The following is a 17,391-nucleotide window of genomic DNA, read 5'->3' on the forward strand; positions in this document are numbered from 1 at the left end:
GAGTATTATTTAGAAAGCTCATATCTTCGAAATGTGTTTAAAAGTTATTTTTTGTTTATAATGATGTTGACTTATTAAATATAATAAAGATGGCGGATGAAAGGATCTGTACAAAAATCTTCATTGCCTTTTGTGTTGTATAAATTTGTCAAATTATGACGATCGGTATTTAAAAGAATTATGACTTATTTACGTTACTGGCTACCGCCGATGTAAATTAAGATATTTACTGAAAGAACGGTGTTCTCATAAATGTTGTCGCCGTTAACGTTAATCTGTTATTTTATATGGATGACCCTGATGCAATGATCGGAGGGACGACCAAAAGTCACAATTAAACAACACCGTACAAGGTTAGAGCCACTGTACTTTTGGGCGATGGGCCTCAGTAGTGCGTTGCGTCGTCAACAATATAGTTTTAAGACATTAAAGTGTTATAAAACGCACCAGAGGCTAACTTGAAAACTTACACTGGCGCTAAAAAACAAACGTCCAAACGATTGACAGCACTTAGTCAACTGACAAGGCAAACCAAATTTGGAATAGTTAAGCAAATTTGTCATAAGCCTAGTTTGCTGAAGATCTATCTGTATACGTCGATGGTTAATAAATTGTAGTTTCTGAACAAAATAATAGCTTCTTGCGTAAACTCGGTGTTGCAAACTGCACTCTTTATACTCTCTCCTGTGGTTCTGTCGCTGGCATCTTCTAAATGTCGAGTAGTTCTCTGCAAATCGGTTCCAACACAACCACGCGCGCCATCGATTATATATATACCTCTAGCTATGCACTCGGCTCGAGCAATCAAAATTAAATGCATAATGCTTGCGACTATACTAAACGCTGAGTATCGCTATAGATCGCGCTATAAATCATACAAAGACGTGTTGTGATTTAGCTGCGCGAGCCCAGCACCGTTATCGATAAAGACAAGAGTCAGGACAAGTAAAGCGCGTTGTTAATTTGTTAAAGTTTTAAAAAATACCACAAATTCATTAATAAGTATAGAAACCATTTTCACAATAATATTATTTGTTAAAATCATTATGAAATATGTTATTTGTTGCAAGTTGCTACAGATAAAACGGTTGCTGCTATTTTTTTAATTCATATATTATTTTTAATTATAGAACTCAAACTAAATTTCCTTTTTTCTAATTGGCCTTTAAAAGGCACTTTTGAGGCCCACATCTTGAATTTACTAATACATCAATATCAAAAATTAACATTTACAAATAAAAAAAACACATCACTTTTTTATTTATTATTAATATTGTGATCATTAACCCTTTTTTTCATATTTCTCTTGTACCAGTAAATACTTTATCGATAACACTTATTGTCACATGCAATGCGCCACATTTTTTCGTCCCGTAAATCCTGCGTGGGAGAGAGCGCGAAACATTCGCTGTACCACTCCTGCGTTTCATGACGTGGTCTGCAGCGATATTTGGCGTTTAGTGCAGATTAGTAGTCTCTAGTGCTATTGGCCGATACCTAACAGTGCACGACACCCTACAGATACCCGTATACATAGGACAAATAAATAAAGAGCTTGTAATTTGTGACACAGACAGAAACCCTCATGGAGCTCATTTCGTTTACGTACCACTTAAAGTATAATCTTGCCTCTCTCTCTCACATAACTATTATACACCTTTCCGTAGCCCACGAGCGGATTCGGCACAGGCCTCCTAAAGAGTATATTCGACAAAATAACCCCTTCGGTAAGGAATTTTAACACGTCTTTTAAGTATATATTTTATTTTTATTTTTTTAATCATCTTAACACTTTTTGTTTAGAATAAAACAGTTTTGATTTTTGGAGTGATTTATTTTCGTTATTAGTTTTCTTTACACAGTGTGCTCGTATTTTAATAGCATCGTTATATACGTATTTACTGACGTAGTCAACTATAATCCATACATATGACGATATTTTCTTTGAGTATGCTTATGTACATAATATAAACGTAGTACGACTTCGATAACATATAGTAGAAAAAATATTACATGTTAGCTACTGTTTATCTAATGCATATATATAATTATATCTATACTCGTTTTACGAGTTTCCATGTTTAGTACCTGTTTTAATATTCACACCATAGCCAATAGTTTGGTTGATAAAAGATTAGCACATTAATAAAGATTTAGAAAAACACTTTCTGAACTGGTGTTAATACGACTTATTTTTTTGTATTAACTTTAGGCATCCATAACAGCAGGCTAACATAACTATAACAATATAATATCATCGTCGAATAATTAACTTTTACACTGCTCATAATATTAATTCTCATATACTCACTAAGAACTAGTCTAAAATTCATCCATACAATATAATAATAAGTATACATAGCCAAAAGTCGCAAAACTAATTATTGGATTGCTAGCATTATGTAAAAACTCGAGTGTTGGGAAGTTAGCGGAAGCTTACACGAAAGGCAACTTTTAGTTTTACTTCGGCTTCACCTCGCGGCTTCTCTTGCTCTACATTTATATTGCCTTCAAATTCTAAAATATACCCTATCTATTACTATTATATTATCTGTATAAAGGCCTTCTAATTTATGAGTTATGTCGTCGTCAGCTTATATAATTATTTCGTGCTTCAGCGGTTAATTATTTTGCCAACTATAAAAATATGTAACGTCATAAAGCACATGTTGACCACTGTCATATCCATGTTCATGCGCATTGATAGCATACGATGTCTAAACAATGAGTATTTACTTATTCAAAATACTGAATGACCGTGTGGTACCTATCAGCAATCGGGGATACCGGCCATCGAAATCACTAAAGAGGGAGCGGTGGAGGGCGGTAGTGAAGACGAAGAGGCAACGCACCGCCGCGCGCAGGTCTGCGATCTCTAATACTGCAATCGATGTGCTCTTCATGTGCTAGCACTGTTCACTTTGCTCTTCTCTTTCAATTTTATGCGGAAATTCCAATCACAAGTTTTCACTTTTCGTTCTTCTATGTTGTTATCTTCACGTCCTCGATGTTCGACACACTACACAGGTTCACGTTCGACACACTCCAGGTTTCCGACACGTAAATGTTACCCTTTGCCCGGCAGATAGGACATGCGTCCCCACAGAGCACTCGATACAGAATCATAGCATCCGAGCATGCGCAGCGTGTTTGTATGGTTGTCTCTGCATGCTGTCTTGGCTTCGACTCGTTCTCAATTAACCTTTTACCTACACTCTTCTTACTACGTCTCTGTCTATACATGGATTAAATAAATAAATTGACGGAATAATAAAAAATATACTTAATTTGTGCGCAACCTATGCCAACTCAATAATATCTATGCTATGGACGATGTGGTTACAAAATATGTAAGTGCTGCACGCTAGCTTTCGTTGTGCATGGGGATTGGATAGAGTTTCAGAGGAATGTTATATCTTAATACCAAGGTAAAGTATTAATTGCTTATGATCGCATACGCCAAAAGAAATTATATGGCTGTAAGCTTGATAAATTGCTGTGGGCTTCGTTATGGAAAATCTAACCTTATTAATGTGTTGGTACGTACGGACGTCAGCAGCAGCCGTCCCAACCTGCACAAGCGTCGCAGCAGCCTTCGGGGCAGCAGTTCCCGAATACACCAGCCTACCATGGCACGCAGCAACCCCCCTTTCAACAGGGCGGCCAATTCCCAAGTAACCAGCCGACCCAGTACCCCAGCCAGACCCAGCCATATCAGAACCCTCCGCCCAGAAACCACCACGAAAGAGGACGCCCTCCTAATCCTCACCAGGTTTATTTCTGTTTCAATTCTTTTATCTACAGCTACCTTACATTTTGCATCAAGTACAACAGAGTGTTTTTTACTTATTTCTTTTCTTGAATAGATTTGAATTTAGAATACGCATTATTTATTTGTTGTCGTTTACCTTTCATATTCTTGCAACTGTTGTTTGATATATTAGAGTTTTCAAAATACAAAAAAAATACAATTTATTTTAAAACATTATGAAAATTCCGCATAATGATATTTTTTTTACAACAGCAGCAAATGCAGCAAATGCAGCAAGGGCCACAAGGTCAAATGCCTCAGTATGGCCCACGAGGAGGTCCTCCAATGGGTCCAAGAGGCCCCCCGCCAGGCCAGCGTCCCCAACAAGGCCACCCACAATCCAAGAGGTGTCGTTATTTCATGGCGCTTTTTGACTACGATCCAGTCACCATGAGTCCCAACCCTGAAAGTTGTGATGAGGAACTGCCATTTAGCGACGGAGACATTATAAAGGTAAGTATTGTAAACGATTCTTAATATTCTATTGGAGATGGATATTGATTATCGTGTGGTAACGGCATTTTAGAATAAAGTTATCGCCACCCCTCCTCTCGGCCTCATACCGATTATGAGGTGACTAATAATATTACTGTAGTAATTTTTTGGCAACTAGATTTAACGTACCTACATTAATAAAGTTTCTAAAACGAGGCTCTTTGTTTCGTTGGTATTTGCCTACTTAATTTCATCCAGTGATCGACGGTGATAAATCAAATAAATATTTAAGGCCCTCAAATGTCTCCAGAAACCATGCATACTGACTGTTGAGAGACTTAGATAATACCCTATAACCAATATACTGAAGATATCCAAATCCCAGTAAAAAAAAATTGTTTTTCTTTATGTCAGGTCTGGGGTGACAAGGACGCAGATGGTTTCTATTGGGGTGAAAGCCGCGGTCGCCGAGGCTACGTGCCCCACAATATGGTTGCGGAGGTATCAGAGCAAGAAGCCACGGGGCAGACCACTGCCAAGCCCCGGGACAGATGGACGGACGCTTACGCGCAGCCTTTGCGAAGAATGGTCGCCCTTTATGATTACGATCCTCAGGAGCTCAGTCCTAATGTTGACGCTGATGTAAGTGGGCATTATCATTGACATACCTAAACCACAGAGATTTCAAGTAGAAGTTCTAGTATATAGGCTCTTTTGAAAAGTCAAGTCACACAGATTCTAGCAGCATCAAAATTTTCAAATTTTCATTTTTATCTCAGGGTAGTCATGTCGATTGTTATCGAAAAACTTAATATAGTTTAGAGATTTGTGAACAACAGAATTATTGGCATCAGTATCGTATTAGACAGTACCTATCGTACCTTGTAACTATGTCACTGTTAAAAACAATATCGCTTAATTACTTTTGTGAACTAACTAACTACCAGGACATAATGAATATTACAGGGATTTAGATTGATGATATTATAAAATGAAAACAACAACCCTTTTACCGCTACCCCAAAAAATAATACAGGTTTCATTAATATAAAAATATCTTTAATTCTAGGTGGAGCTGAGTTTTCACACAGGGCAAATAATCCATGTGTATGGAGATATGGACGACGATGGATTCTTTATGGCAGAGATTGACGGTGTTAGAGGACTGGTGCCGAGTAATTTCCTCGCGGAAGCCACCGACCAATACGGACCTGGCGGTCAGGCTCCTCAAGGTTAGCCACTATTTTTATAGATTCCAAGCTACATGTAGACTAGCGTAGCAGATTTTTGGAGCAGTGTAATAAATCTAAATACATCTCTGAAAGGATATTATATAGAATATTCTTGGTGATATAAGATAGCAAGGCTGTCCGCCACAATGGGACATTAACAGGATAGAAATTATGATTATGAAGTGGATGAGATCACATCATTTCGTTACAGCTCATATGTTCTATAAAACGTCCAAAATTGCATTTGTGTTCCATGCAATTCACACAGTTATGGTGTACTAAATCCAAACATAAATTTCGCATTATTGAGTTTCCTACACGTTGAAGAAAAGCGTATAACTATTTTTGGTGTCCAATTTAAATGTAATTATAAGAAGTTGTTGCATCCCTCGTAATGAATGGTGTAGCGCAAGGTAAATGGCTAGATGCTGGGACGCAAATCCATTGATTGCGTTGGTTTAAATGATTTTTGAGGTATTATTAGATCTTTACTTACGTTTTGATACTATCATCTAATAGTAATAATTCACTTAGTCTGAGATCGTTTCAGTTATCTATCTGTAGTATAATTCACCTGCGGAGAAAACTTTTGCTTGCAAGTAATAAGTAAGCATAATTAGAAATAACCTCTAATGATCTTATAGTAAGAGTAACAATGCGACACCTAAGCCTGCCATGTTACATTGGACCTGTAATCAAGCTTAAGCTATGTTGACGGTACATTATATTCCTCGCTCAAATCTAGAGAAGCCTGTGTCCAGTAGTAGGACAATAATTTAAATTGATAATGAATGTTTTTAACTAAGTTCATAGAAGTTTCCCTTGATAGATTATGCCTTCTTCGTGATTCCATAATTGTTTAGCGAAAAACTGATACAGATAGTTTAAGCTCCAAAGAGATTACTCCACAATAGACAACAGAAAGTCAGTCATAATTGGTGCAATTGTTTAGTGCACAATTTGACGCAAACTTATGTTATTAATATTGTTCCACCATGAAGAGGACATTATTATAGTTTACTGAAATTGATTTTTCTTACCTATCATTTGGTATAGGCGTTGGAGCACCGGGCGGTAGAACGGCAATCCCAGGAACAATTCCTGGAGGAGGGCAGGGTCGCGGACGAGGTCCTCCCCCAGGTCCCGGTGCCCGAGGCCCTCCCCCTCCCCCTAGAGACAACGTAGCACCAGCCCCGAGGAACCACCATCGAAAAACAGGTAAAATTCTCCTCAATACTTTTGTGTAATGTACTGTGTAGAGCCGCGAACGGCTTTTCAATATTCGCTGTCATAGTTACTTTCCCTGTTAGTAAAAAAAATATATATAAAACGTTTAGGTAAGTCCAGCTGACGATCAGGGTTAATTCTGATCACTAAGAGCTTTGAGTGTTTCATGTTTGCACCTTGGACTTGCTGTGTGACTACTGAAAGACGCTCGCTATTTCGCTCTGGTAACTTCTATCATCTTCTCTGTACACGGTCTTAAGATTGCTACGGGACTCGCTTTGCGAGTTTTAATGATTTCTTATATTATAAACTTGTGGACACTCGTAGTAAATAGATAGTCCAATTTAGTGCATTGATTAAAACATTCGTAACTTTATGAATCAGCCAAATATAAATGTGAATGAAAACTAACATTAAGAAATTGTGATGCGAGTCCGGTTGCAATCCACGGAGCACAAAGACTCTTGGTGTACACTATGCTGATAACACTATCTTGGATTACACAGTCACAGACATCGAAGTTTCACACGCGTAACTTTGAAGATACAACGAAACACGAAAGCCAATAACTGAACTCCTTTTTAACGTTTCAGCAATACTCTTGGTCTTTATTAAGGGCAACTTTATTTTCTTTTCGTCTGCATTATCTTTCTGACTGTCCTTTCTGTTTTGTTTTGTCACAACTTCCCTATTGTTTTACCGAAATAGCTGTCACATTAGCTCGCGAAAGGTAGGCTGGTCTAATACACGCAACATAGCTTTGCACAGAGTCCACGATGTGCGTGAGGTGTGATCCAAGATTCAAGTGGTTGTCTGTGGTCACTATACAGGATGTTTGGTGCATCGTGTGCCAAATCGAATCTGATGATTGGAGGGGTCTTTGGCTATCTCTTCAGCCCTCGTAAAAAAATCTTGCTCAAACGGTTTTTTTTATACTGATTTTAAATTGTTTTTTTAAAAATTGTAAAAATTCTACATTTAAATTTTAATAAAAAATAAAGTTGTTAAGTATTAATTAATTTTCTTTTTAATCTTTAATTTGTAACGTTTTACGCTTCTTTTGAAACTAGAATTACACGCCAGCAACATCTAGTTTTTGTTTTACAGCCCCGCAAAGTTTTTTTTACGTAAAAAAATAAGCTTGAACGTCAACTTTCGGTTTTAATAAAAAAAAAACTAAAAGTGATCATGTTCTTCCAATTTTTTTAAAACATCTCTGGACTGTCCCCTTTCTAATGGTGTGCAATATGCCATGAAAAGTAATTAGTAACATCACTAATTTTCAAATTTTCTAAACTTGGTCGCAATTTTCTAATATTCAACAGGTGAAAGAAAAACAAGGGTTTGCGTAAATAACACTCACAAGCAGGTAAAATTTTTAAATTTCGTAGGTTTTACTTGAAATAAAAATAATACATTGCATTTGAAACATTTATTTCATAATTTTTACAAATTCTGCTCAAATTGTTCACCCCTGTTTCGAATGCAGGCCCGACATCTTTGACGTATTGTTACAGTTGTAGTCCGAAGCCGTATAGAAAATTTGAAAATTAGTGATGTTACTAATTACTTTTCATGGCATATTGCACACCATTAGAAAGGGGACAGTCCAGAGATGTTTTAAAAAAATTGGAAGAACATGATCACTTTTAGTTTTTTTTTTATTAAAACCGAAAGTTGACGTTCAAGCTTATTTTTTTACGTAAAAAAAACTTTGCGGGGCTGTAAAACAAAAACTAGATGTTGCTGGCGTGTAATTCTAGTTTCAAAAGAAGCGTAAAACGTTACAAATTAAAGATTAAAAAGAAAATTAATTAATACTTAACAACTTTATTTTTTATTAAAATTTAAATGTAGAATTTTTACAATTTTTAAAAAAACAATTTAAAATCAGTATAAAAAAAACCGTTTGAGCAAGATTTTTTTACGAGGGCTGAAGAGATAGCCAAAGACCCCTCCAATCATCAGATTCGATTTGGCACACGATGCACCAAACATCCTGTATATGTTGTGTGTATTGTCTGTTTGCTAGATGCCTGCCCTCTTCCCCCTTCTCAGTTAGACCACAACACATGCGCCAGTAATCCAGAACAGGCGAATTCTCAGGTAAAAAATTACCGTTTATAACGTTTGACCCCACGACAATACTTTCAGATTATGCAAGGCTAGTCGTTTTCTTTAGTTCGTCTACCACTTCATATTTTTAGATTTGTTTTCACTGTTATAATTTCTCTCTTTTGTTTTCTTCTCTTTAATTACATTACTTTTCATCAACGCCCAGTGTATAGCGAAAGGGCGTACGTCCTGAATTATAATATATCTTGGTCCATATACCGTTTGGACGGGTCATCGAGGTTTTTACACATTAGATATCATGTCATACTGGACCATAATATCATACAGAACTAGTACAAAACAACACTGGCGTATACTTCACTTATCTACATCAGATAAATACCATTACCCATTCACCGTAAAGTCGATAACGTCTCTGAAGCCTGTGAATGTGGTCCATTGCTAGACGATTACGTTTATGTAAAATCATTTACATAAATTTCTATATACAAGAAACTACTTGATAGCGTTTCACTCTCTTAAAATTATGTATTATTTTATTGCGTAATCGTTTAGTTTAATAGAAAAAAAATCTTGGTAATATAACGTTTTTCTCAAGGCATGACATTTTTATTATTGCATACGATTTTATTTCGTAGACACGTTCGAAAAATTATGACTGCATCTGTGTAAATTATACCTATTTGTTTTGTAAATAAACTTGCTTGGGTGTATGGCAATGCATGATTATTACTGCATTTTACAATGTATCTCGCAATATTTTTTTGTTTATGCATGTATAATGTCTACCTACTTTCAATGATAAATGAATAATTGAAATAACCTTTCGAATTAATACCGAATTTAATTTAGAGTAATCTAAAACTATCTTCTTTAGACTAGAGAAACCAATTCTTAAATAGCAACAAGTTCAATGGTTTCGAGATGTACTTATCTACCCATTTACATTTTGTAGAAAATATGTAGCGAATCAATTAAATTCGCTAGTTTCCATAAAACTGCATCGGTGCAAGTTTGCATTAATAATGGCGCTAGTTTCATTCGATAGCATAAATCAGATTGCAGAGTCATCCACGTTAATCTGGTTTGGCTCTCTCGCTAATGGGAATGCTAAGGGTTGGTTTCGGTGTGCGAGCAGCAGGCGAGGGCGAGAGGCGTGGTGAGCGCGCCGCAGACGACCACCGCCCGCACGAGCGCTGGTAACGTGAGCACGCCCACCGCTGTTCAGTCGCCGGGCTCCGCGGCAACGCTGTCCGCAATGCCGCCCATCGGCACAACCACGGCCGTCAGCACGTCGCCAGCCCGCCGTGGAGGCCCGGCCGTAGTGCCCGCGCCCACCGCGCAACCGCCCTCCCAGGCTCAGCAGCAACCTCCAACGTCGCAGGCCAACCTTATGCAGAAATTCACCGAGATGACCGCTCCCGGCGGCGACATCCTCAGCAAGGGCAAGGAACTAATCTTCATGAAGTTCGGCCTCGGCGGCAAATAATGTCGGCACGGCCTCTAGGGCCTCTATCCTCGTGTGAGTGAATGCGACCTTTTTATGTACCTACGCCTGAGCGGAGGGTTCTGATGCTATTTCTCTGTCGGCTCTTAATTTGGCCGAGTTGTGTATTGAATTTTTCTACTCTAGGCAATTCGATTTACCCTTAACCGTAATTTAAGGAAATCTTGTAAATAATTAAAAATTAAAAAAATTCAATAAACGCACAGTTTAGCGAATATTCAAATATTTAGTGGTCTCGATAGTTCGCACGGTTGAAGAATAAACACCCATGGTTATAGTTACGTGTAATGTTTTCTATCTTCCAGACCTGTGCCCGTCTGCCAGGTTAGTTTATAAGTACCCAACATTGTGGAGGCTCATCGAGCTAAAGCTCAGTCTGCATCCATTCCATGGAAACTACGCATACGGTGATCCTCCACAATAGTCGACTTTGTATTTATTTCGTGTATAAGTACGTATTATCCTTATTTATATGCACTCTGACTGTTATACTTCCAATAGGTTAGATTGCGAACGTTTTTATACGTTGTTAATCGCTAGATATCAGTTTCCTTATCAAATAAAATAGACGATTCTAGTCTCGCAACATAAGTGGACATGTTTTATAACGGCGTAGGTACTAACGACATTTTTACACGGGTAAAACTTCGATTGGCCCATTATTTGTGGTGATTCGTGTTTGAACCTGCAACCGTCCTTGCAGAACTGTATCATTAGCACCAGATTGCTGCACCTCACAAGCTCGACAGTATCGACTATCGAACAAAACACGTAATCGATTAGGCTCGAGGCATTGCGCCTTAATTGCCGTGTTGTTAAAGATTTTTATTTTTCTCGAAAGAATCACTTCAGTAACTACATTTAATCGCATAATAGACATTGACAGAAAACAATAACTTCACTTGAAACTTTTAAATATATACTGTAGCCGAGATATCAATATTATAACAATTAAAAACATTGTTTAATGTGTCTGTAATTTGTAAGAAGTTTAATAATAATGCGTTTTGTATAAAGGTTAGAAATCTTTGCTAAATGTTACAAAATAAAACAAATACACGTTCGCACTTTATTTCACTAATTACATAAATTCTTTAACAGAATGCTACGTCTATTTTAACCGACGTTATTGTGTTTCGATACCGGAATACCGTCGATCCTTGCGAGGTGAACAATTTCGTACTAAGTGCACGGTGCCGACTTTAACCGAAATCAATACGGCAATAAGCATGCAGAAGTGTGAGTGATCATAATTACCTGTTTCAAATGTTTATAATAATGTTGAATGTTGATCTGCAAATTTTACATAATATATTTTAAAATAAAATAAAAAATCTTAATGAACGTTACACTCTATTCGATGTTCTCGATACAATAAGTTGTGTTAATAACAATAATAATAGTTATCAGTGTATGTACGTAAAAGTTAATGTAACATAGGTGCCGGAGTCTTTAGAGTAAGTTTTCAAGTGAACAAACGTGGAACCAAAAAATCTGTTATTTTTATATGGTAAACGTCATTATTTGACAACTCGATACAAATTTGACAGATTAACGATACTACGGAGTAACGTTTGTTAACTTGTTAACTTAAAATAGGGGCTCTCTTATAAGATTACAGTTAAATCCCGAAACACTACTTGATAATTATATACCTAACTATCTAAGGATTTTTGTAAGTGCATTATCCATAGTTATTTATAATACGAGAGCGCAAATTTGTAAATTAAAGTTGAGGTGCAAATTCTCAGCCCGAGCCCCAAGCGAGGGTTTTCATGGCGCCACGTGTTTAATTATCAATGCACACGTGTACGTTTTTCAATACATATGTGAGTAAAAGGCACCAAACACTTCCTAGCTATTCATAACATTCAAAAGAAAATAATATTACCGTAAAATATACTTTATCGGCATACCTACAGTTGTAATCGCATAGTATGCTATAATAATCTAAATAACAGTCATTTTGCGAGCAAATGTATTGAAAAATATTAATGGTGTATGAATCAAAAACTTCGCATTCTCGAAAATAAAAATATTCTGTGATAGTAGACACGTTATAACATCTCTCATTTATATATCTATAAATAATTGTAACCGAATGCGACATTTATCACTTAGATTTTCAAGATTCGTTTTTGTTTTTGTCTTCTCGGGCATAATAATAAAAACAAATAAATTGTAAATAAGCGGAGTGTTACAAAATTTTTCATTAAAATGTTGCAGTTAGGTAACAGAAACATAGCTTCCTGCGTAAGTTTTGATTTTAACAAACGTTAACAATCCTTTAGTCTGCTTTAGAACGGAGCTCTGTCTCACGAGATGTCAAATCGTGACATTAGACTGTCCACAAATAATTACAATGACACGTAAACGTTACGTTTGTTAACTTGAATTCTTATACTAGAGATTAGCTCTAATTAAAATAAATATTTATATTACGTAATCAAAGGTGACGGTCAAAAATTTATGCGTAATCATAGCATTAAGACTGGTATCCATTTACCAATTTTAATTGTTAAAATCCACGAATAGATTTTGATTTATTCAGGAGCAAATAATATTTTTTCTATCGAACAACTGACGCAACAGGTAATGAGGGTTTTATGTAAACTATCACTCGATTAAATGATTTCCAATAAGTTGCCAACTGGTTGTCTCCATGCAACGCATAATTTTATAGCGACAGTTGTCATTTTGTATGGAGCGAAAAGGGGCCAGGGGTTAGCAACTGTTGGAAATTTTATGGGATTTCTATCTCCATAAATTAATACAGAATTTTAATTTTCTACATTTTTTGATGCCTATGGTACCTACCACCATACAGTGACAAGATAATGGACCGTCTCCTTTTGGAAAGCAACATTGTAAAGTAGTGTCGTTTGTTTAACTGTCTTAGTAGATGATTAAAGAAAACTACTTATTCTATCTACTAAAACTATAGGTAGGTACCAACAAAATATCGTTACCACAGTGTTAAGACTTTTTAACTTAAATAACTTCTATAAGTTTAGAAGCAGACTGTCGTCATGAAAATCCAATACCACGCACTTTTTGAAAAAATGTATCTATTTTGACAGTGTGCGATTAACTTTAGAGTTTTTCATTGGTCAATAGCTCGGGGAATACCCAGCAGGTATATAAACCAATAGAAATGCGCCATTAAACTGATGTTCAAATATCGCGGTCTTTCTTATCTTCTAAACAAAATTTAATCATACATTGAAAATGATAAGGCCATAATTGTATCGAGCCACTAAAAGACTGCTTGCATGAGAGTTATATTATTTAAAAAAAAAAAACATTTATTGTATCATTAAAGCATTATGCTGAGGAAATGACCTATCAATAATGATCGATTTAAATATTGGAAAAAAAAATCAAGACATTTCTTTTTGATATTTTCTTAATTCTAATGTATCATTAGTAATTTTTTCTATCTTTCAGGATATATCGATTATTATTGATGGACTAGAATCTTAAATCTTAACCACTCCTTTCAAAATAACCATTGCTTTATTTTTCTAACACTACTCAAATATCTATCTCTCTTGGGGTATGGATGAATTTGTAATCGAAGTAGAACATAATTGTAAGTACAGTTATATAAGCACTTTAAATATAGGTATCAGGCAATAGTAAATAGGCATCTTCATGCGCGATCCACCCAACAGTCAAAAAAAGATAAAAAAAGACTATTTATGTCAAAAAACGTCTCCATATACTGAACTTGACACATAAGTGTCATTTTATTCGTACGATGCAGTTTGAAAAATGAATTAATATACGTACTGTATCGTGCAAATAGTAATTAATAAACTTTCATGTCGCGAACCCATTAATTTTGTGGTATAATTAATTCATATTAAATACTTAGTAGTAAACTCCTCCGATTCAAGCCTTTATTTAAATTTCATAAATTACAGTTCCAAACTTCATACTTTCATATTTATAACAGAAAGCGGAGGAGAAAATGTTTCAATGACAATAATAGTAGATAGACTTGAAAATAGTGCAAATACGGACCAACTGTTCTAACGTTTGATTTATATAAGCGCAGAAGTTTTGCGTTTAGTTATACTTAAGAAAATCTGAAAGTCATAAGCACCGTAAAAATATCATACTGGAAGATAGAACCTTTTCCTTTTAAAATTATAGCCCGATGTATCCTATCAAATGCTTTCATTTCCATTGACTACTTCTCAGGGTCTCTTGTTATATTTGGGGCCAGTCCTCGAAAATGCAGAGCGACTCATACGCGTTTCGTAAAACACCCGTTCACTACTGGGCTAAAAGCCTCTCCCAATGGAAGGGTTTGCCCATAATCAAGCTGGGCAGACGGGTTGGTGATCACAGCAGATTTCAGTATGTTGAAATGTATACCTACTCTATTTTTTGTGTCACCTAATAGAAACACATTACCTTGGTATATTGATAGAGTTCATTTACCCTTGATAATTGTGACAATTATGTTTGTAATTTGTGCATCGTATTTGCTGATATTGAAAAATTTTGCACATATTTTAATACAATACTTCGTCGTTACGGTCGTCTAACTCATTTAAGATAACCAACTCAGCGCATTGACTAAAGGTTTCATAAGTCGAGTCAGATTTTTCGGGTATGACATTCAAAAAATATTTTTCAGATTTCAAAATAACAACGATTAACGATCCATAATTCTTACCGGAGATTTTTATTACTTTTTGGTTAGAATTTGGATACACTCCTATTTGAAATACATTTTAATAATTAGTAAATGATGTATGGACATTATAATACCATCGGGATTCCTTTTAGACAACAAAACCCTTAGAGAAAAGTCTGTATATCGCCAACCTATAAACTAGAAATTAATTGCAAGAAGTTTCATATTTCAATTTCAAATAGATTAGGTTAATCTAAAATTGTATGAACATACCTTTTAAGGTATTATATAATCATGATAATATTATTTGTTTGCGAAGATTTTGAATTTACAAATACTAAAAATATATTTGAGTTTTTTAACTACCGACAGCAATGGATATCTTTGCAACGAGTGGTTTTAAGCCGCAGGTAGACTAGCTGAAGGGATTCGAAAAAAGTTTACTTTCCTTACTTAGTTCTCTTGCAAATGAATAAGCGAGAAAACTTGTATACAATCAAAATAGTTTTTCAATTACGTATAACTTTCAGGTAAGTATATCTATACGTAAAGAAAGAATCTGATGTGTATACTTATGTATAAAATACCTAAAATTGTATATGTAAGTATTATGTATATACCTATATCTGAAATAGATATTACGATAAGGTACAGATACCGAGAGGATAAATGGGTTTGTCTCCAGGATCTATATTTTTCGGTACTTTTCAATTTGACACCAAAATCTATACGTTGTCTTAATTTTATTTTCATCCGCAATATTAGGTATTATATCCCAATATTATAATCTGTGACAATCGAAACAATAAGATGAAATGGAAATAATATGGTAATTAAAATCTAACCCCTACTTGGGAAAACACGAATACATACATATACACAGTGGCGTGCATAGATGGTATGCACAGAGTACGAGTTATAAAAAACTTAAGGATAGGCATTGTAAGAGTTATAAACAGCCTACCGTTAAGTAGTTATAACTCTTACAGGAGATTTTCTTTATTTTATATTATCTGCATACACTGTGCAAACCCTCTATGCACACCACTGCATATTTAAGTACCAATATACATTAAATGTATATATTCATTGTCGTATTATAATACCCCGATTTTCAAACTAATAGATCCTTTCAGCCAGTCTAAATCGGCTTTATAGATAGGCATGAAGTATTATCCAGAGGACTTTGAATAAAAAAAAGTACTTCTAAGGCTAGGTCGACATTTATGTTATTTTGGTGTATCATCCCCCAATTTCGATGCTCCCGGCCGTGATCCATACCTGTTAAAAATAGGGCGCTAAATACACGTTACATATTTTGCGTCCGAAGTCCTAAGCCACGATTATACACGATCTGGAGATACGATACACCATAACGGCACAAATGTGGACCAAGCTAAAGTCGTTGTTGTACATATTCGGTAAGGTTGCTTGAACTGTAGGCTATTTGAATGCTCACTTCGTACAAGGGATTCTCTATTAAGTCCTTATAATGGCTTTGTAACCAACAACATTGAATATTTAAATCTTTTCACGTATAAATAAATCCAGTTAGCTTGCTCTTAGTAATAACCATTCATATTTAACATGTTTAGTCGTGCTGTTTATTCAAAAATTTGTAAAAGCCTGATTTCGTTGCAAGCGACGCGAACGCGGTTTTCATTAGATATGGATATGTGTTCATAATTTTCATAAGTAGCAATCTCACACCGTCTTTTTATAAAATTGTACGAATTTAGTTTTTATAAAATATTAAAATAACGAGTTTGGTTTCAAAATCTTTTGTGAATGCTGTACAAGTTACACGAAATACTAATTAATACTTTTTAATTTTCAAATTAAATAGCTGTTTCTATAATTTTGCGTATAGATTAAGTTGCAAATAAGATGATTGTAACATTGCGCAATGATCGCGTTTCGCGTCGCTCGCAACATGGCGCCCATGTATGGATTCATGTACCTATTCATATATTTTACAAGTTAAAGCGGTTGTACAATCGTTGCTATTACCAAAATTAGCTAAGCTCCAGGCTACATATCTAACTATAAATGTATGACCTGTGCCCCTAGTGTAATTTTCCGAGAAAACGTAACATTAAAGTTAACGTCAATCAGTAATTTTGTATCGACGACTAAGCGTAATTTTATCAACACCATACAAAATTAAAGAATTGATATAACTTAAAAACGACTCGTTAACTTGAAAATTTACACTGGTGCTCTGAATATTTGAGGTTTTTTCTATTATTAAATATTCTAGTGTTACGTCTAACAGCGTTCAAAGTTGTTCACTTGTTTATACATTGTTATAAATATGTACTTACGATCTGTATCCATATCTTTTATCACATGTACGTATGTGTATGGTTATTTATACGAAATATAAATAATTATTGTATATTAATCGTGCAATCATGAATGCATAATTTAATATGAAGAGTTGTATATTATACTT

The 17,391-nt window shown here is 35.3% G+C and overlaps 1 protein-coding gene across 1 annotated transcript in view; it reads left to right on the top strand.

The window, feature by feature from the left end:
* Positions 1-11,215, top strand: part of LOC120628281 (peripheral-type benzodiazepine receptor-associated protein 1) — a 41,338-nt gene extending 30,123 nt beyond the window's left edge. The window contains exons 13-21 of the mRNA XM_039896576.1: positions 1,668-1,727; positions 2,775-2,864; positions 3,560-3,772; positions 4,025-4,264; positions 4,661-4,888; positions 5,316-5,478; positions 6,535-6,696; positions 8,738-8,811; positions 9,920-11,215. Of these exons, the coding sequence (XP_039752510.1) occupies positions 1,668-1,727; positions 2,775-2,864; positions 3,560-3,772; positions 4,025-4,264; positions 4,661-4,888; positions 5,316-5,478; positions 6,535-6,696; positions 8,738-8,811; positions 9,920-10,270 (1,581 nt within the window). The 3' untranslated portion in view covers positions 10,271-11,215. The remainder of the gene's footprint in view (positions 1-1,667; positions 1,728-2,774; positions 2,865-3,559; positions 3,773-4,024; positions 4,265-4,660; positions 4,889-5,315; positions 5,479-6,534; positions 6,697-8,737; positions 8,812-9,919) is intronic.
* The last annotated feature ends 6,176 nt before the right edge of the window (positions 11,216-17,391 follow it).

This window comes from Pararge aegeria, chromosome 12 (assembly GCF_905163445.1).
Source record: "Pararge aegeria chromosome 12, ilParAegt1.1, whole genome shotgun sequence".
Lineage (NCBI taxonomy): Eukaryota > Metazoa > Arthropoda > Insecta > Lepidoptera > Nymphalidae > Pararge > Pararge aegeria.